This window comes from Podarcis vaucheri (assembly GCF_965113315.1).
Source record: "Podarcis vaucheri genome assembly, chromosome: 17".
Lineage (NCBI taxonomy): Eukaryota > Metazoa > Chordata > Lepidosauria > Squamata > Lacertidae > Podarcis > Podarcis vaucheri.
In genome coordinates, this window is record NC_138755.1 from 11,704,796 (window position 1) to 11,725,746 (window position 20,951).

General features: G+C 48.0%; 2 protein-coding genes across 3 annotated transcripts; one reads left to right on the forward strand and one right to left on the reverse strand.

Annotated features, from left to right (window-relative positions):
• Window positions 1–919: 919 nt before the first annotated feature.
• YIPF2 (Yip1 domain family member 2) lies at window positions 920–15,131 on the reverse strand. Of its 2 annotated transcripts, none has more exons than XM_082205170.1 (10): window positions 14,917–15,131; window positions 13,371–13,418; window positions 12,438–12,583; window positions 11,198–11,278; window positions 10,379–10,466; window positions 8,341–8,439; window positions 7,462–7,628; window positions 6,149–6,331; window positions 1,707–1,827; window positions 920–1,496 (listed from the first exon to the last, which is right to left on the reverse strand). In XM_082205170.1, the coding sequence occupies exons 2-9, from the start codon at window positions 13,399–13,401 to the stop codon at window positions 1,717–1,719; spliced, it is 906 nt and encodes a 301-aa protein (XP_082061296.1). In that variant the 5' UTR covers window positions 13,402–13,418; window positions 14,917–15,131; the 3' UTR covers window positions 920–1,496; window positions 1,707–1,716. The 2 variants fall into 2 exon arrangements, with proteins under 2 accessions (XP_082061296.1, XP_082061295.1); XM_082205169.1 differs by having other exon boundaries at window positions 14,812–14,968.
• Window positions 15,132–15,528: 397 nt separating this feature from the next.
• On the forward strand, window positions 15,529–20,951 carry TIMM29 (translocase of inner mitochondrial membrane 29). The gene is made up of 2 exons (XM_082205243.1): window positions 15,529–15,679; window positions 20,161–20,951. The coding sequence occupies exons 1-2, from the start codon at window positions 15,616–15,618 to the stop codon at window positions 20,778–20,780; spliced, it is 684 nt and encodes a 227-aa protein (XP_082061369.1). The 5' UTR covers window positions 15,529–15,615; the 3' UTR covers window positions 20,781–20,951.

The window sequence follows — 20,951 nt, forward strand, 5'->3', positions numbered from 1 at the left end:
CAGTTTGTGTATCAGTTTCCTGTTGCTCAGCTCATCTTGACGGCTATGCCCAGTTCTGGCTCCATTTCCACTCTGTTTTCTAGGCTGTTGCAGCTGCTGTCTCTAGTCCATTTTTCTCTTCAGCTGGGCAGGCAGTGGGGACTGGGTGCCAAGTGGCTTAGTATATAGACTTGCCTGCTCCCTGCAGTAGCCACCAGGGACTCTTAGAGTAGATGGTTCTGGCATCTGTTATGGAAGCCCCTTTGTAGTCTTTGTATGTGTAACCTGTAACCATTTATGGTATTTTCTTTCTTTTGTTCCTTTCAGAGCCACCAGTTGGCATGTTCGAAAGGAATTGGCAGGGACCCGTTTTATGGAGGGGGGGGGAGTGTGTTTTACTTAGGCAGTTTCCTTTGGCTCCCAACAGGGGCTTGGTGGGCTGAATTTGGGGGGGGAGGGAGGAGGGGTCTTGCGCAGAAGCTCCATAGTGGCTGAATTGTGGGGTCTACACAGTCAATTGTTAGGTCTGGCTGATCAATGATTTTGTGACTATTGAATAAAACTGGGAGGGTTTTGAAGACTTGTTTACAGTGGCTGGTTTCCCCCACCTCAGGTTTTGATGTGACTCCACAAAGCTCATTTCCCTTTCACTCACATCTTCAAAATACAAGCCTCTGTTTTTGACATACAGTTAAGAGACTCTCACTCTGTGCAAAGGCTGCCTTTAGGACCTCAGACTTGGTTACAAAATCCCCGAGGAGGAAACCCAGTAGTTTCCCACCCATGCCATTAGGTGCTTCTTTCTACCAGATTTCCAGTCACCCTCTTTCACAGACAAAGACAGCATGTTACATGGCTACTTTCGCTGATCCTGCGTTACACAATGTGGCCACAGAAGATGACAGTGTTGCCTGGAAAGGAAGCTGGGAAAGAGCCACACTCTTCTTAAAAGGCAGTTTTATTTAAATTAGCTTTCCATAGAAAACAAAATCAAGTAGCTAAACTAAATCAAAGTAATCTGAAGTGCTCAACCTCCCTATCATTCAAGCTTCCCTCCAAGGAAGCTCTTACTTCTATTCCTGATCATCTACCCTTACTCACCGAGGATCTAAAAAGTCTCAGCCATCAGCTGACTCTGCTACATCCCGCCGTTACCAAAGATTTAACTGGAAAGGGAACAATAGATAATCACTCCATTCAGTCGCTTTCTGCAGCCGTGTCAGGACTGCAGGCCCATCCTGTGACGAAGGAGCAAAAAGCAGCTGCATCCACCCCAAGTAACATTTTGTGATGTTAACAGCCAGGCCTTTAAATTTGTTTCCAAAAGTCGGGTTCTTTGCAAATCGGGCACCTTAGTGACATGGCTGGCTGAAGTAGGACAACAAAAATCTTGAAATGGTGAGGTGATGCAGCTTGGTCCCTGTTCCAGCTCAGGTGTCTCCTTGCCTCTTGGATGAGTGTGCATCGTCCTTCGCTCATGGGCTTTCCCTGAGGCCAGACATTCATGATGAAAGTGTCTGCAACAGAGATTTTAGGTCTTGCACTAAGGGAGAAAGATGAGAGATGCCAACCCCTTGTTACCTCTCCCAGAAGCACATTAGTTCCTATGCTTCCATTGGTAGGGGTGGGGATTGGGGAGCAGTGGGCACTTTGACAAAGAATATTTGACACCCAGTGGCATTTTTAGCATCTGTTGCATGCCATACGGGATGACCAAAAGTTCTTACCAGCTGCCTTTCACATCTGTGGGTTGGAGTGGTTGGCTGGGTGAGGCGGTGTGCTTCTGCCGAAATGAGCAGCTGGCGTAGGATGAGAAGGTGTGCCGCTTGCATTCTGGAAGAAATACAGCTTCAAAGAGAAGAAAATTAATCAGCTGTAGAAATCAAGCAGGCTCGTCTTCCTCCACCTAGAATCAATAAGTTAATTTGAAAACTCAGTGACTGCACTTTTAAGAATACTCTCGTTTAATCAAAACCTGAACGCAAACAAGCAAAAGCAAAACCTGTGTGTCTCAAACTGAATACATGACCCGTGGCAAATTGTTTTTGGGCTACTTTTCTGCTACCAAGTTAATGGCAAAACAAGGTCTTATATTAAGGGCTGGAGATGCCATATATTCTCTAGAGTAGCCCACTGGATGTGCCTGCTTCCCTGTTCTGCAAGTTGCTGAGGGAGCAAGCATTACCATTTATTTCCCATTTCACTGAGAAACTGTTCAGTACCTGTTTCTTCAAGGCTTAGCTGCACACGCCAAAAATACACAGATCTGTCAGTATGCTGAGACCGGGGGAATCAGGTTTGGAAACATTGTGTAACTGCTTTTCTTGTTACCATCCTAATCCAGTTTGGCAAATGGCAGAAGAAGTATAAATAATACTCCATTCTCTAGAGCACAAAGTTTTCTTTAAGAAACTTAAGTTTCCTAGGGTAGCATAGTGAGACTGTACATCTGTACATTTGCAATCGACATGTACTAATACTTGAAATGTGCGTGGGAAAACTGGATTAACTTTAGCTGGGTAATTTATTCCACCCCATCCCACGTTAGGCTGGATATCCAGCTATAACTGTTTCCCCGTTTATTAGACGAGAGCTTTGTACAGGATGTCCAAGCCAGCCCTGAGGCATGTGTGTAAGAACAATAATCCACATCCTTGTTGGATCTTGGCTGTGGAGTTTGTATTGACACTACCAAGGTGGGGCCAAAGAGTTTGCTTAAGAGTTCTCATTTAAGTTCAGTGTTGCAGGCAGAATGTGACTAATCCTGAGCACATTGCACTCCTCTGTCTCAGCCTACAGTGTCATTTCCGAAACTTGAAATGCATGCATGTGAAAAGTCCACACTGTAACGCCAACTGTATTTTTTATAACGTGCCTAAAACTATATGAAAACACAAAAGTGAAGGGAGTTCAACAAAGGAAAAAAATGGAAGGGGGGGTGCAAGCTGCAAAACAGCTCATTTATTTTTCTTACGTTATACTTAATAGGCTTCGAGGTTTAAAAATATAAAATGAAAAGACAGCAAAAAGCAGATAAACCAAGCTTTTAAGGAATGTTAGACTATTAATACTAATATCTATTAACGTTTGCCTCTCTTCGAAACCCTAAGTATTCTCAAAGCAGCTCACAATCAAGAGAGTATAAAATGTTTAAAAACCCATTAAAAGCCTACAAATTAAAACTAAAAATATGAAACTAGCAAAAAAGAAATCACAGACAGCCAACAATCCCAATACAGTGGTGCCCCGCAAGACGAATGCCTCGCAAGACGAAAAACTCGCTAGACGAAAGAATTTTCCGTTTTGGAGGTGCTTCGCAAAACGAATTTCCTATGGGCTTGCTTTGCAAGACGACAATGTCTTGCGAGTTCCTGCTGGGTTTTTTTTCCTCCCCCCTTTTTCTAAGCCGCTAAGCCGCTTATCAGCTGATCCGATCAGCAGATAAGCCGCTAATAGCGCTAATCGTCAATGGGCTTGCTTCGCAAGACGAAAAAACCGCTAGACGAAGAGAATCACAGAACGGATTCTTTTCGTCTTGTGAGGCACCACTGTACTATACTGAGTGTAATATTCAATTAAAAAACTACCCCCAGTTTTCTCGGGTGGAGTGAAAATATATTTAGGGCCTGCTTAAGACGAGGAGGGAGCAAAACGTATCTCTTGAGGAAGAGAGGCTGTCGCTGAAAAAAACCATCTTTTGCACCCTCCAGCCTGACTACATTGTGGTGAATCTGCAGGCACAGGCTCTGTAACCGATTTCAAGGCCTGGCAGCCCCAGACGGGTAAAATGGCCCAAACTTGGTCCCAAACTGTTCCGGGCTTTAGAAGTTATGATCCGTACTTTGAATTGGGTTTGGAAGCCAACAAGCAGCCAGTGCAATTCATGGAACCTATTACTCCGATCTAAGAGCCCAGCCCCAGCAGGTACCCAGTCTGCTGCAATTTGCACAAGGGCAAGGGTCTGAGCCAGGGGAAGGCAGCCTAAAGCCCATGGGGGTTGTTTAACCGGCTCATGAGCTGCCCCTGAACCGAGCCGCCTGCTTGGCAAGTCCCTGTGTGCTGTGCTAAACCGGCACAGGGACTCACTTCCGTGGTGCTGAAAATCGTGTCTGCGCATGCTCAGATGCCAAAAATCGCATCTGCACAGGTGCCGGAAATCGCGACCCCGTGCGCACAATCCAGCCCATGGAACGATCTCTGTTGGAGTGAAGCGGCCCAGGCGAGGTAAACCTTGCCAACCCCTGGTCTGAGCCCTATTCAAAGGCAGCCCCACATAAACAGCATTGCAGTAGTCTGGTCTAGATGTATACAAGTAACACTCCGGGGTCTTACAGACTTCATCAACTTCACTGTTCCAGCCATATTCCATCATTTACAAATTCGGCTTCTGCTGACACAGCATATACGTTTTCCACTGTGCTGCAAATTAGCGAGCAGCGCCAATATATGCATTAATTACATTAAAATCCACATCAAAGGTGTAGCTTACACCCCAGGGTTCAGGGACCTTCCAGGCTTCTTGCTGCCTCCTTCCTTGACCATTTCCCTCCCCGGATCACGACCCTCCCCAATCTTGCTGCATAATCTCCGTACATATTCTTGTCTGGATTTAACTGGGTTGATGCTTCTAGCCTGCCTGGATAGAGATGTGTCGCATAAATCCGATTTACGTTGTGCTATGGCAAGTCCCAGGGACGCGGGTGGCGCTGTGGGTTAAACCACAGAGCCTAGGATTTGCCAATCAGAAGGTCGACGGTTCGAATCCCCGTGACGGGGTAAGCTCCCGTTGCTCGGTCCCTGCTCCTGCCAACCTAGCAGTTTGAAAGCACATCAAAGTGCAAGTAGATAAACAGGTACCGCTCCGGCGGGAAGGTAAACGGCGTTTCCGTGCGCTGCTCTGGTTCTCCAGAAGCAGCTTGGTCATGCTGGCCATATGACCTGGAAGCTGTCTGCGGACAAACGCTGGCTCCCTCGGCCAATAAAGCGAGATGGGTGCCGCAACCCCAGAGTCGGTCACGACTGGACCTAATAGTCAGGGGTCCCTTTACCTTTACTATGGCAAGTCCCACCCACTACCAGCATGCAGTTTTCATACAGAGAAAGTCCCACCGCCCCCCCCCCCCCAGCTCTGGTTTGCAGGTACACCAGCGGAAGAACCAAACGGCTGCTATCTTCAAAGCGAGAGCAATCGTTACTCCTCCATTCACCCCAGGATGCCATCACAAGCAGGTCTTTTTGCACCAGAAATGTCGATCCCGTTATATCTGGCAGCATTTCCCCCACCCCTGGTCTACAGTCTAAAGAAAAGTTCTGATGAGCTCAAAGTCTTGCTCCTGACCAACATTTAGTTGGGTCTTAAAAGTGCTGGAACAGTTGCTAGAAAGGTTTCAATGGTAAATCACAGCCTGTTGTTTCTTACTTAATCAAATGCCTGTTCCGTTCCTCATAATTTTGGGCACAATGAGCACTATGATATAATTAGAATTACTTTATCTATACAGTGGAACCTGAAAAGCTGAACACCTGTAAAATCGAACCTTTCGGCTCCCAAGAAATCAAAGACCGGAAGTCATTGTTCTGGTTTTTGAATGATTTTTGGAAGTCGAATGTCCAGCACGGCTTCCGAATGACTGCAGGATGCTCCTGCAGCCAATCAGAAGCCGCGCCTTGGAAGTCGAACGTTTTGGAAGTTGAACGGACTTCTGGAATGGATTTCATTCGACTTCCAAGGTACATCTGTACTCCCACTATGCAGTGTTTACATCATAGTCTAACAATTTTTTCAGGGGTCCAGTATAAAGCTACCTCAAATATTGTAAGTTCAGAGCAGATTTTGTCAACCTTTTGCCCTCCAGACAACTCCCTGCCTGCATGACCAGGTAGGCAAAGGCTGGCTTAGAGATGTTCATAATACTAAATTGCCACAGGGTACCCAGAATTATATAGTAAAATCATGCAATGACATCATCATGTTTCCAGCCCTGAGTACTTTTACTGCTGTAAAATCTCTGCAACTTCGGAGGCTAAAAGCTCATTTGAAATATCTGACTTTCTAGCGGCTGCATCATACACAGCTTATTTCCCTCTACCTTTCCTTCCCCTCTCGGCACAAGTAGCATTTTGCTCTCCAAACCTTGTCCTAGCTTAGTGGGAAGAGAAGAAAACCTACCTTGCAACCAATAGCCAGAAGGACATGGAGAGAAACAATGACAGCCAACAGGGCGCAAGCTGCCAGCCTGGTGTCTGAGCGGATAACTGGCCAGAAGGTAAGAACCAGAACTGAGCCAGAGAGACCAACTGCAAAGACGAGCAGCAGCCACTGCAGCCAGGATATAGGAATCAGCCACAGCATCTGTGAATGAAGGAAGTGGAAGTTGAGTACGATCTCATGCACTCTTCGTGAGAAACAGGACCTCAGCCAGTAATTCAGGTCCTTATTGCTGAAATCCCACTGCACAAAACTAGCAGTGCTTGAGGAATGTGTGAATGTCTGGAGGTGGTTGGAGAATGGATGGCGGCTAAGAGATTGAGGCTGAAGCCTGACAAGACAGAAGTACAGTTTTGGGGGAAACGGGGCGGGTGGGTGTGGGGGACTCCCTGGTCCTGAATGGGGTAACTGTGCCCCTGAAAGACCAGATGCGCAGCCTGGGAGTCATTTTGGACTCACAGCTGTCCATGGAAGTCCAGGTCAATTCTGTGTCCAGGGCAGCTGTCTACCAGCTCCATCTGGTACGCAGGCTGAGACCCTACCTGCCCGCAGACTGTCTCACCAGAGTGGTGCATGCTCTAGTTATCTCCCACTTGGGACTACTGCAATGAAGGTGACCCGGAAACTACAATTAATCCAGAATGTGGCAGCTAGACTGGTGACTGGGAGTGGCCGCTGAGACCACATAACACTGGTCCTGAAAGACCTACATTGGCTCCCAGTATATTTCTGGGCACAATACAAAGTGTTTGTGCTGACTTTTAAAGTCCTAAATGACCTTGGCCCAGTATACCTGAAGGAGCATCTCCACCCCCAACGTTCAGCCCAGACACTGAGGTCCAGCTCCGAGGGCCTTCTGGTGGTTGCCTCACTGTGAGAAGTGTGGTTACAGGCAACCAGGCAGAGGGCCTTCTCAGTAGTAGCACCAGCCCTGTGGAACACCCTCTCATCAGATGTCAAGGAAATAAACAACTATCTGACTTTTAGAAGACATCTGAAGGCAACCCTGTTTAGGGAAGTTTTTAATGTTTGATGTTTTATCGTGTTTTTAATATTCTGTTGGGAGCCGCCCAGAGTAGCTGGGGAAACCCAGCCAGATGGGCAGGGAATGAATGACTATAATACTAATACTGATACTACTACTAATAATAATAATAATGGAAAGCACAATGGAGCAGGATTTTTGAGCACTTTCTACTGGAACGTTATGCTCTGCAAACTGAAAAGAAACGACATATGAACCAGTCTTTTCCCTGCCACCCCATTTGCCTTACCGCAGTGGGGATGTACACAAATAGGGAATAACCATAGACGCACACCATCTCCAGGAAGGTGTAGGAGTCCACATGGACCTGGACCCCCTTTCGCCACTGCAAATAGCCCCACAGGGCAAGGGGTACCAGCCAGGCATAGCAGTAGATAATTATTCCGGCAATGGACACTATGGAAGAAAAGGAAAACGATATTAAGAGCAGCATTCGCTCCAAGGCAAAAGCACTGGCAGGGTCAGTAACCAGGGCTTACCCTACCAGGAACAAGCCTCTACATATTTGTCTTCTGCCTGCCCTCCCGCAGGGGCAAAGAGGAGCAGAAGCTCCTTAGAATAACTTAGTCATAAAATGAATGGAAGCTGTAAAAGTAGTTCTCAGTTATAAGTAAACACAAGAAGGAGGAAGGGAAGGAGTTTTGTGCATGTGCGCGCGCGCACACACACACACACACACACACACACACACACACACACACACACTTCCCTCTCTCTTGTGTTTACTATCATAACTGAGAACTACTTTTAAAGCTTCCATTCATTTTATGACTAAGTTATTCTAAGGAGCTTCTGCTCCTCTGCGAGAAGTTAAGGATATCTGGGAGCTAAAATTTAGGCATTCTGAATACTGTCAATTTACCAATCTCACACATCCCCAGTAGGAAAGAAAGGAGTCATTACTACAGCTCTTGTTTCCTGCTTTTTTGTAAGCCGCATGCCACCTTGCTCAAAAGCTTTTGCAGGTAACGAGCAACTTATTTTTTACCCCCCCCCAAATCTCTATTTTGCCCATTCTTTGTGTGCCTTCAACAATACCCAATATATAAAAGGGTTATGATTGCATAAAGCTTAAATTGCAAGAGACACTCCCCCGTCGACTGCTCACCTTTGTGGAACTGGGGGCTGCCCTTTTTCTCCTGGAAGCTGGACAAGTTGCCGCTGATAGCCAGCGTGAAGACCAACGTGGCACAGATCCAGAACGGGCCTGTGAGAGGCAGAAATACAACATTAGAAGACCAAAAATGACGGGCAGACTTCTTGTCTCAGCATGGGGCAAAGAATGGAGCCGACTGTGAACTCGTTTACCAAATACAGAACAAGGAAGCAACTAAAGGGCTGGGGCTCAGGGGAGGCGTCTCAGCACAACACTGGAGGCCACCTGGTAGAGGGAAATCTACATTCCCCAAGAACAAACCTTGGACACACAAAAGTGCAACACATTGCTAGGCTACCAGTTGATCTAGTGCAGCCTCCCCCACAACCTGCTGTTCTCCCGATGTTTGGGGCTTAACTCCCATCATCCCAGCAAGCTTGGCCCAAGGGTCAAGGGTGATAGGAGCTATAGTCCAAATAATCTGTAAGAAAGAATCAGAATCAATGAAGAATCTTCTTCAACATCAACTTCGTTTGGACTGGTCATGTTGTTCGGATGCCCGATTATCGTCTTCCAAAGCAACTACTCTATTCCGAACTTAAAAATGGAAAGCATAATGCCGGTGGTCAACAAAAGGGGTTTAAAGACTGTCTCAAGGCAAATTTTAAAAATGTACTATAAACACCGACAACTGGGAAATACTGGCCTGCGAGCGCTCCAGTTGGAGAACAGCCTTTACCAAAGGTGTCATGGGCTTTGAAGACGCTCAAACACGGGACGAAAGGGAGAAATGTGCTAAGAGGAAGGCATGCTTGGCAAACCCTCAACGTGATCGACTCCCACCAGGAAACCTATGTCCCCACTATGGAAGGATGTGTGGCTCCAGGATTGGCCTTCACAGTCTCACCGACTCACTGTTAAAACCATGTTCATGGAAGACAATCTTACTCGGTTGCGAGTGATCACCAAAGAAGAAGCAGCAGAATCTGCAGGGCACCAAACTGGGGAAGTCTGATCTAGTCCTAATTCCCCATGGCTTTTCCCGACCCAGCTCTCAGACATCCATTGCCTGATGATGCTCGGGGTTGACCTGGGACCTTCCACTTGCAAGGTATGTACTTAGGGATGACAGAGCAAGGAAATGAAGACTGCACTTCTGGAAGATGACTAGCAAGCTTCACCCCCCCCCTGTTGTAAACAAAAATTGCCCTTTTCCCTTATGGGGTATCCAGGAGCCCATATAGAGTCCTTACATAGGTTCCCCATTGGTAGGAGAAAATAACAGAGACCAACCAGAGAATATTGAGAAGCAAAGCAGCTAGTAAGCCTGATCTTTATTGATCTGTTGCAACAGGTTCCTCACTCACCACACAAAGAAGGGAGGAGGAACCCAGAACAATGTTTCCTGCTTGGCAGGGAGTTAGACTCGATGGCCCTTGTGGTCTCTTCCAACTCTATGATTCTATGATTCAATGGCGCGCAAGGCCTTATAAAGACTTTTGAAATTGCCACCCTGTAGATCAAGACCACCCCCAGAAACATCATACATACATCACAGAAGGGGTGTAACCTAAGACCTCCCCTCAGATACATCATACCTACATCACAGAAAAGGCGGTCTAAAACAGAAATTTGAATGTTGTTTTTCCTGTTTGCCAGGTTATCTGTTTGCCTTTCCTGATGGTCTGTCACCCATTAAAATGCTGATCACTCAATTCCTGAGACCATGGGAAAGCTCCCTGACCCCCCTCCCTCCTTGCAGGGAAAACATTTGGTCAGTTTGGGAATCAAAATGGTTTCAGGTGGGTCATCCTGTGCTGATCTATGTACGTGCTTGGTTGGTACACTTATGAACACTACCATATATCTAAGACCTCAAAATTCCTATCACCCCCCCTCCCCGCTTAATCAGGACTTGCTTCTCAGGATGCTGACCAGGCTGCATTCTCTGTCCTGGGCATAGTATGCTACATCACAGTTTACAGTTCAATCCAGACTTTGCAAAGCAGGAGGCAGTGCTCTGCATCACTCTGAGCCTCTCTGTACTCACCATACAGGTCAGGGTTATTCCGTAGATGGTGCCATACAAAGTTTTTCCCTGGCAGCGGAAGCAGCGACCCCTTTATCCTGTCCAACACCTGATAAACAAGAAATAGGCCTTGCCTCAGCAAAATGGACCCCATGGGGACGTGCAAGGATGCAGGGCTTTTTGCTTCCCATCTCAGGAGGTGCAGGAACTACTAGAAATATTGTACAGGCATTTCTATGCCTTGCACTAGACCCCATTGTCAGGGTATGGAGAGAAGACGGATAATATGGTTGCCCAAAGCCAAGCAAGCAAGCTTGTGCTGGAGGGAAGACTGAACTCAATTCGTTATTCTAACTTCATGGTTAGGAAATCTCCATCCCCATAGTCAGAACATCACCGCTGTGGATTTCAGCTCCTGAAAATATCAGTTGATCAGGAAGATCTTCAATTTGTACCCAACAAAATAATGGTGGTAATTCAGCCACAGCAGAATCCTGGAGCCAAATTAGGCTCAAAGCACAATACAAATGTGCCAGCCATGAGGTTGTGCCTCCATCCATGAAACAGAACTGGACCCTATGGGTCATCTAGCCCAGTGGTGGCCAAACTTGGCCCTCCAGCTGTTTTGGGACTACACTTCCCATCATCCCTGACCACTGGTCCTGTTAGCTAGGGATGATGGGAGTTGTAGTCCAAAAACAGCTGGAGGGCCACCTGCAAACTGTACGGCAGGTCTTGTGCTTGTCACTTGCAAGCTGAGTTACTACGCTCCCTCATCTTGTCAACTGTGGCTGATTCTTGGCTGTGCCTATGAAGCTAGAACTACACAAATTCCCTTACCTGGTATGTGTCAACATCGAAGAAAGCCTGGTAATATTCAAAGGTCCAGAAACTGGATTGCTTCTTCTGGGAACTCAAGAGCTGCAGGGACGAGAATGCAGGTTACTGTTTTGCCCTCGGCCAGGAAAGATATTTTGGGTGAGACAAACCGACCCCTGGGCCTCTTGCGAAGATAGAACTCCTGACCTCGTGCCCTAAGCATTCTTACTTTAATAAAGAAAAGAAAAAGAGGCAGAGTGCTTCATTCCAAATCCAAGAAGAAGACCTCTTTCTTTCTTGGATGCTTCTCCCAGGAACTCCTTTCAGCAAGCTTTGAGGAAACTCCACAGGCTGCAGTTGTGTGTGTTAAGAGGTGGAGGGTGAAACTTATGGGAGGAACTATAATTACTAGGGAACATTATTTTTATGGAAATTCTTCCAGTTACTCTTCACATTAGGAACAATAGGAATTTTGGCTGCTCAAGAGTGAATTAGGTAGGGTGGCACAGCAAAGTGCTTCCCTCGCCCTCTCTCTGTGTGGTGTGTGTGTGTGTGTGCACGCACACACATTGTGTTGTTATTTATTGTTTTTCTTACCCACCCTTCACAATAAGGTTCCAGGGTGGGTTACTGCATATTAAAAACACACAGAATACATTTAAAACATCAACAAACAAAAAGCACACCCATTACCTGAAAACACTAATTCCATACAACACGTTACAGGCGGGACACAAAACTAAATTCTTCCCTTTTCAAAGCAAACAATGGAAGCCAGACAAACTTCTGTGGAAAGGGAGGTCCACATTCTTGGAGCTACCACCAAGAAGGTAATCTCACAAGCTCCCCCAAACCTGCAAGACAGAATTACCAGGAGGGCCTTCTCTGCTGAATTTAAGCCCCAAGCTGGTCTATACAGGGAATGAGGCATTCTTTCAGCTATTTGGAGCCTCGTTACCTAGGCTTTCAACACAAATGCAAGAGAGCACCTTAAGTTGGGCTAGGAAGCTATGAGGGAACCAGTGCAACTGCTACAGACCAGGTGTAATATGCATTCTATGCCTCCTATCCTCCTTATCTATGTAAATCACTGTGCTTTACAGCAAAGCTCCCATTTGACCTGTTATCTCCTTCCCACTCTCTTCTAGGTCCATAGGATGTAGCCCCTTGGCTAGGCTTATGTTTCCTTCCTGCTGCAAAGCAGCTACTTCTCCAGCTAGCTATAAATCAACATACAGGACAGAATTTGAAACAGCAGCACCTCTGTTTTATCATCCTCCTCTTCTGCCTCAGGCTCCTCATTGTAGCCGGAAGACATGTTTACGGTTGTGTGGCTTTGCCGCTCACTGATGCTAGGAGTGGTGGCATCCGCATTCTCAGCCAGCAAATCTATGGCTTCGTCAAATTCTGCAAAAAATAAAATAAAATAAAATACGCCAGGCAGTCAGGACAGAAATACTAGCACAATCAGATTTCTCTAGAGCCCCTGTAGCTCATAGCTAGGATAGCACTTCCATAGCGTGACACTCAATGAAAGCAGTTTTGCAGGTGAGTAGAAGTATATTTTTGCTCTGCCTATTGCAGAGCTGCCAAGTTATTTGTCTGGAAGAAATTGTTAGCCAAGCCAGTCGGTCCACCATTTTCTTACCTGCTGCTTAAAATCCCAGGATGCCACCAACAGAGGAGGTGAAAAAACCTGGAAGCTAAAACCTAGTTTTAACATGCTTTGCTTTGATTTATTACATTTATATCCCAGCGTACATAGCTCTCCCTCACCCTCATTTTATTTTCACAACTACCCTATGAGGTAAGTCAGGCTGTGGGTGAGCGACTGGCCCAGGGTGACCCAGGGAGCTCTGTGGCTAAGTGGGGATTTGTGTTGTCGAACCACACAAACACCCAGTAGCAACTACACAGCCGATTTTGGCACCCACAACCCAAGTCCCAGAAGCCATTTGGCTCCTAGCTTTTCTATCCGAGTTCCTAACACTGCCAAGAGCTGTAGACTGACTATTCCTGGTATAGAAGACTAATGAGATAGGAAAGGTAGATAATCCAACAAAGGTTATGCTCTTGTAAGTGGGACATGTATGAACAGGGAAGTTCTGAGGTGGGTAGAGAAAGCACACTGCACAGCCTGGTACCCAAAGCTTGCCACAATCCATAACTCACTCAGGGGAATTAAAACACTCACCATGAAACTTGAGCTCATCTGGGGCAGCCATGATGCAACTGGATTATCCTGGAAAAGATAACAAACTGTGTTGGCAGAAACATCAACGAGCTTTGAAGCACCTTAAAGGCTGAACTGTATTATGGCATCAGTCTTTGTGCACTGCAGAACACTTCAGAAACATGAAGCATAATCATAAACTGGCAGGTGCATATATTATAGACATACAGATGTGTACATTTAGATGGTTGGGTTGGGATGTATGGACAGGAGGCAGTTAAAGGCAGCTTCAAAACAGACATGGGGGTAACCTGTGGCTCTCCGTATGTTGCTGGACTCTTATCAGACCCAGGTCAGCACAACCAACAGTCAGGGACGTTGGCAGTTAGAATCATGGAATTGTAGAGTTGGAAGGGATCCTGGGAGTCATTGAGCCCAACCCTCTGCAATGCAGAAATCTCAACTAGATCATCCACGGCAGATGGCCACCCAACCGCTGCTTAAAAACCTCCAAGGAAGGAGAGTCTGCCGCCTTCCAAGGGAGTCCTTTCCACCGCTGAACAGCTCCTAGTTGGTCTGACAACATCTGGGGTGGGGGGCAGAGACACCGCCAGCCCTGTGACTTAAAAACAGCTGGGGCGAAACCAGGGCTGGATTTAGGTTTGATGAGGCCCTAAGCTAATGAAGGCAATGGGGCCCTTTATATGTCCAGCTGTCCTTTGTCAACAACAAATTGTCACTGTTTTTTGTGTTGCATATATGCTATATGGTAATTTATGGACCAAATAGGTATCTAAAGCCATTTGCACATAACAAAATATGTATTTTATCAAAGTAATTGATACAGAAATGAGCAAACCAGTGGTATTTTAGGGAGCAGGCTAACAGGCAGGGCCCATTATGAGCCTACACAACATGTAGGTTTTGTTTTTTCTCTTATATTTTGGAAATGTACATCCAGTTTTTTAATTTTTTTTGGGGGGTCCCCCAAGAGAGTGGGGCCCTAAAGCGATAGCTTGTTTAGCTTATATGTAAATCTGGCACTGGCCACGAAACGGTTCCCAGCTGCTGCTGCTGCTCAAATGCCCCCAGTAAGCTTCCTAGTGGCGTAGAGATAAAACATCCGGCACATTTTGCAAAGCTAAGCAGGGTCTGGCATGGGGTGGGAGGACTGGCGTCGAGAATCCTGCCTCGCAGGGGGTTGGGCTTGATGACCCTTGGGACGTCCCCATCCAACTCTAGGATAGTCCAGGAAGCACCTCTCCTCCCTCTGCCATGCCAAGCCTGCGCCACGGAAGGGAACAGCCCCGGACCCTGAGCATCACAGTCCAATGGGGGGGGGGGAGAGAAGGCACTCTGCACAGGCTCAGAGGCCTGAGAGAGGGAGGTCGGCCTCTTGCCACGCGGAGCCTGCGACCCCCCCCCAAACTTAGCCCACCCTTGGCAGCCAGAAGCCCCTTACCCGGGCGAGGCTCTCGTCACCCAGCGGAGGGGCTTAGCAGGCAGAGCCCGCCCCACGAGGGTCCCTCGGCGGCGGTGGGGGGGAAAGAAGCCCGGCCAGCCTCACCAGGAGCTCAGAGGAACCTCGGACGGCGACGAGGGCGCAGCTTCCAGCGAGGCGCCGCCGCCGCCCCTTCGCGGCTTCCGGCGCGCGTCAAAAGTGCCCCCTGGCGCTCATAGACTCGGAAACGCCGAGACTGGAGGTCCCGTGGGTCACGTAACGGGGTTTTCACACGGACACGGATGCTTCGGGGCTGCGCTTGTAATATGGCCTGCGATGGAGGGAGCCCGTGAAGGGAAAGCGACCCGGGCGGGACTTAAAGCTGCGCGTTTTTCTGCTCGAAGGCAGAAGCAAGAAAGCAGGGCGGGCTTGTGAAATTTCCGAAGAACCCCAGAAATGGGGAGTTGGAAGGGACCCCGGGGGTCATCTAGCCCAACCCTCTGCAATGCAGAAATTTTCACTAATTCTCGCCTTTTTTATTAGCTGCTTCGAGGTGTTTTGCTTGCTTTTTTAAAACACTCAAGCGGTGTCTAGATGTTATGAAATAAATCAATAATTTAATATATATACCGCCCTTTTGTCCTAGAATCACACGGCGCTTTTTTGTATAAACTACGCAGAGAACAAAACAATACTAAATAAAAGGCTAGTCTAGAGGTTTCCTATCTCTATGAGTTCCTCACCTCTTCCTCCTTCCGGTCTCCGCTGAGCTGGTCCGTCGCGCTTTAACGTCCGGCTTCGCGGTCCTGCCAGAAAAGGCCGGCGATGGCGGATCCTCCGAGCCCGGAGAAGAGGCGCCTTTGGGGGCGGCTCCGCACCGGCCGCATAGGTGAGGCGGGCGGGCGAGCGAGCGGGTGGCTGAAGGGGAGGCCGCTTCCTCAGACCTCACCCCGAGGGACGGGCGGGGAAGGAGGGAGAGGTTCGCCGCCGCCGCCCTGCATGCTTCCCTGGGAGGAGGGGGAGGAGGCGGCGGGTGCCCTTCTGGGGCGCGCTTGGCCTCGGCCCGGGGCCGCCGCCTTTTCCTTCCTCCGGGCGCGGAGCTGACGCAGCTGCAGGTTCCTCTTCATCAGAGTCAGGTTTGGGGAACTCTCTCCCAAAGAGGATTAGAGACAATCAAGGAGCAGCGCCGGATTAAAGGGGGGGGGGTGCGGACTGTTGTCCCGCACAGAGCGCTGAGACGAGGGCGTGCTGGATTTACGTTTAAGCTAAACAAGCTCTAGCTTAGGGCCCAAAAAAAATTAAAGGAAAAAAAACCTGAATGTACATTTCCAAAATATAAGATAAAAAACAAAATAAAACCTACATACAGCAACAGTGTTTTGTGTTGTGTAGGCTCCTATGATGTACCATATTTTTCACTCTATAAGACGCACCAGACCACAAGACGCACCTAGTTTTTGGAGGAGGAAAACAAGAAAAAAATATTCTGAATCTCAGAAGCCAGAACAGCAAGAGGGATTGCTGTGCAGTGAAAGCAGCGATCCCTCTTGCTGTTCTGGCTTCTGGGATAGCTGCGCAGCCTGCATTCGCTCCATAAGACACACACACATTTCCCCTTACTTTTTAGGAGGGGAAAAGTGAGTCTTATAGAGCAAAAAATACGGTAAGTCATGGGCCCCGCCTGCTCCCTAAAATATCACTGATTTGCTCATTTCTATATATAGGGTGCCTACATTCTGCATGGACTGGCGGCATATGCAAATGGCTTTAGATACCGTATTTTTCGCTCTATAACACGCAGATTTTTTCTCCTAAAAAGGAAGGGGAAATGTCTGTGCGTGTTATGCAGCGAATGTGTGGTCCCTGGAGCCGAAAAATTAGGCAAAAATCAAACCGCGCTTCAGGGAGAAGGGAAACCTGGTTGCTTTCCTGCATTCTGCCTCAGGGTCTTACTGCCCACCCTCTTCTGTTTCGTTACTGTGTTTGCTCAAACGGAACAAAGAGCAGGGAAAGCCCCTCCCCTCCAGGCAAGGAGAGAGGAAAGCAGAGCGTCCCTCTAATTCCTCTCTGTGCTCCGCTCCTTCCTCTCTGTGCTCCGGTGCTGCTGAAAACATGCAGGTGGGAGAGAGAGACAGAGAGAGAGAGAGAGAGAGAGAGAGAGAGAGAGAGAGAGCTGGCTGGCTTGGGTGGGTGCGTGGGGGAAACTTTTGCCTTCCTTTCCTCCCTCCCGTTATACCCCACTCCTGCATTCTTAGCCCTTCTGTGTTTTTCCTTCCCTCCCCACTTAAAATGTGGTTAAAAAGCATGGATCCACATGGATCCTAAGGATTTTTGCACTGGGTCACCCCAAATTCACCATCAGAGCACATAGCATGTCCATGGCTACAGCCTGCCCCCCAAAAATCATGCACCCACTGTTGCCTGGGGCTGCAATGGTGCAAAAATGTGGTTAAAAAGCATGGATCCACATGGATCCTAAGGATTTTTGCACTGGGTCACCCCAAATTCACCATCAGAGCACATAGCATGTCCATGGCTACAGCCTGCCCCCCAAATATCATGCACCCACTGTTGCCTGGGGCTGCAATGGTGCAAAAATGTGGTTAAAAAGCATGGATCCACATGGATCTTTGCATTGGGTCACCCCCAAATTCACCACCAGAGAACATAGCATGTCCATGGCTGCAGCCTGCCCCCCCCCAAATCACGCACCCACTGTTGTCTGGGGCTGCAATGGTGCAAAAACGTGGTTACAAAGCATGGATCCACATGGATCCTCAGGATCTTTGCATTGGGTCAGCCCAAATTCACCATCAGATCACATGTCTGTGGCCACAGCATGAAGCACAAAAATGATACATCCAATGTTTCATTCAGAATGTTTTTCCCTTGTTTTCCTCCTCTAAAAACGATGTGCGTGTTATGGTCAGGTGCGTGTTATAGAGCGAAAAATACGGTACCTATTAGGTCCATAAATTGCCATATAGCATATATGTAACACAAAAACAGCGACAATTTGTTGTTGACAAAGGACAGCTGGACATATAAAGGGCCTATTAGCTTAGGGCCTCATCAAACCTAAATCTGGCCCTGGATGAGGGGGACACAAAATGACCACAATAATAATCCCTGTAATCATAATGAAACCTATATAGTGGTACCTCGGGTTTCATACGCTTCAGGTTACAGACTCCGCTAACCCAGAAATAGTACCTCAGGTTAAGAACTTTGCTTCAGGATGAGAACAGAAATCGTGCTCCGGCGGCGCAGCAGCAGCAGGAGGCTCCATTAGCTAAAGTGATGCTTCAGTGGTGCTCCAGAACGAATTAAGTACTTAACCTGAGGTACCACTGTATTCATATAGGTACCAATTCAAAGTCATGAAGGATGCCAAATTTTGGCCTGGTTCACGATTCATAGAATCATAGAGTTGGAAGAGACTACAAGGGCCATCGAGTCCAACCCCCTGCCAAGCAGGAAACACCATCAGAGCACTCCTGACATATGGTTGTCAAGCCTCTGCTTAAAGACCTCCAAAGGAGGAGACTCCACCACACTCCTTGGCAGCAAATTCCACTGTCAAACAGCTCTTACTGTCAGGAAGTTCTTCCTAATGTTTAGGTGGAATCTTCTTTCTTGTAGTTTGGATCCATTGCTCCGTGTCCGCTTCTCTGGAGCAGCAGAAAACAACCGTTCTTCCTCCTCTATGTGACATCCTTTTATATATTTGAACATGGCTATCATATCACCCCTTAACCTCTTCTTCTCCAGGCTAAACATGCCCAGCTCCCTTAGCCGTTCCTCATAAGGCATCGTTTCCAGACCTTTGACCATTTTGGTTGCCCTCCTCTGGACACGTTCCAGTTTGTCAGGGTCCTTCTTGCAAAGGATTCACTATACGACCTGCATGGCATGGAGGAGCACCAGTGCTCAGGAGGTTTGCGCTGGTTGCTGATCGGCTGCCAGGCCAGGTTCAAGGTGTTGCTATTAGCATATAAAATCCATAACAAGTTGGGGCCGCTTTACCTACAGATCGCCTTACCCCACAGGTGTCCACTCTGCATTTCAGTCAGTGGAACTGGCACTCCTTCACGGTGCCACGTAATGCCTGTTCTGATCACTGTACTCTCTTATTATTATTATTATTTTTGGACATGCTAAAAACATTCCTGTTGAGACATCCAGGTGGTTAGAAAGTCAAATCAACTCACCTCTTTTAGTACAGTGGTACCTTGGGTTAAGAACTTAATTTGTTCTGGAGGTCTGTTCTTAACCTGAAACTGTTCTTAACCTGAAGCACCACTTTAGCTAATGGGGTCTCCTGCTGCTGCTGTGCTGCAGCGGTGCGATTTCTGTTCTCATCCTGAAGCAAAGTTCCTAACCCAAGGTACTATTTCTGGGTTAGCGGAGTCTGTAACCTGAAGCGTCTTTAACCTAAAGTGTCTGTAACCCGAGGTACCACTGTACTTCCGTTTTTGCATGTTTTAAAGTAGGGTTGTGAATTTTTCTCAATTTTACTGTTTTGTTTTTTCGCAAAGTGAGGGTTTTTACAATCAAGAGGTGTATAAACCTTACGAAATAAATACATACAGTGGTGCCTCGCAAGATGAAAAGAATCCGTTCTGTGATTCTCTTCGTCTAGCGGTTTTTTCGTCTTGTGAAGCAAGCCCAATTGACGGATTAGCGGATTAATGCTATTAGCGCTTTTAGCGGCTTTTAGCAGCTTATCTGCTGATCGGATCAGCTGATAAGCGGCTTAGCGGCTTAGAAAAGGGGGGGGGGAGGAAAAAAAACCAGCAGGAACTCGCAAGACATTGTCGTCTTGCGAAGCAAGCCCATAGGAAATTCGTTTTGTGAAGCACCTCCAAAACGGAAAACTCTTTCGTCTAGCGAGGCATTTGTCTTGCGGGGCACCACTGTAAATAAAACAACCACAAGGCTATCAGCCATGCCCATGCAGAGTGTTTCAGAGGCCTGGAGTGGGAGCCCCCAGTCAGCTGGGAGGCATGGGGTCTTCTTGCCATGACAGCATGAGACCAGCAGGCCCCTGAGGGGCTCCTCTGGCCAGCTTAGCCCACCGAGTCCCAAGGCAAGTCCACCTGATTCCCCCCCCCCCTGCGTAGGCCGGGTACTAGCAATGATGGTTGTGCTGAACCTCCACAGCTGGAAACCTTGGCATGGGGATAGTGGTTCTTGTTCTCAAATCCTAGTCACTGGTTTCCCACAAGAGGCATCTGGTTTAGCCACTGTGAGAGCAGGATGCAGGACTAGTTGAGCAAGCCGTTGGCTTGATCTAGCAGGCTCTTCGTCTGTTCTTACCATCCCTATTTTCTTCTTTCCCGCCTCCCTCCCCCCCTCCCCCGTCCACAGCTCTGTGGTGCAAGAGCCTCCTGCACGACTATGCCGAAGCCTGCAAAGAGGTTGTTCTGGGTGTCAGGCAGCGGCCGGGGAAAGCTGGGCTCTACCTCTCGCTGCTGGCCGGAGCAGTGGGCTGCAGCCTCCGTAGCCCCTGTGAGTCTTCCTTTGAGGCCAGCCTCCTGGAAGCCTCGGGCACCCTCCTCTTGCTTTCGCCCTGGACCCGCAGCAGCAGCTCAGAAGGGCACGTCCAGCGGCTGACGAAGCTGAGGAACCGGGGCCAGCTGCGCTTCCAGAGCCTGCTCTTCTTCTCCCTCGTCTACGAGGCTCCTTTTGACGCGGGAGCAGATCTCTACCAGGCGCACTGCAAGTACCTGAAGCCACGCTGGATGGAAGTTCCCAGCCAAGTCCTTGATGTGGGCTTCTGGGGGCGCTGGTGGGTTCTGCACTCCAAAATGCGGGATCCGGACATTAACGAGGAGGAATTTCAACACCTGCCAGAGCATCTCAGGACAATTTCTTTCCATAACCTCCATTCGGAAGCCAACGAGAAACTTTTTGACCAGAAATACAAGCCTGTCGTCCTGACAGAGGAGCAGATCCAGCAAACAGAAAGGGAGAGTCAGGGAAATTGATATCCTTGATGTGCCTTGGTGGCTGTAGTTTATCATCTCCCTTTGGAGATGGTGGAACAAAGAAAAAGATCCATTAGGAACATGGTCTGTTTTCTTCTAGGATCCTGATTTTCACTGTATTGTTCATGTAGACTCAGCCAGGTATGGTGAATAAATGAGTAAAAAAAAGAA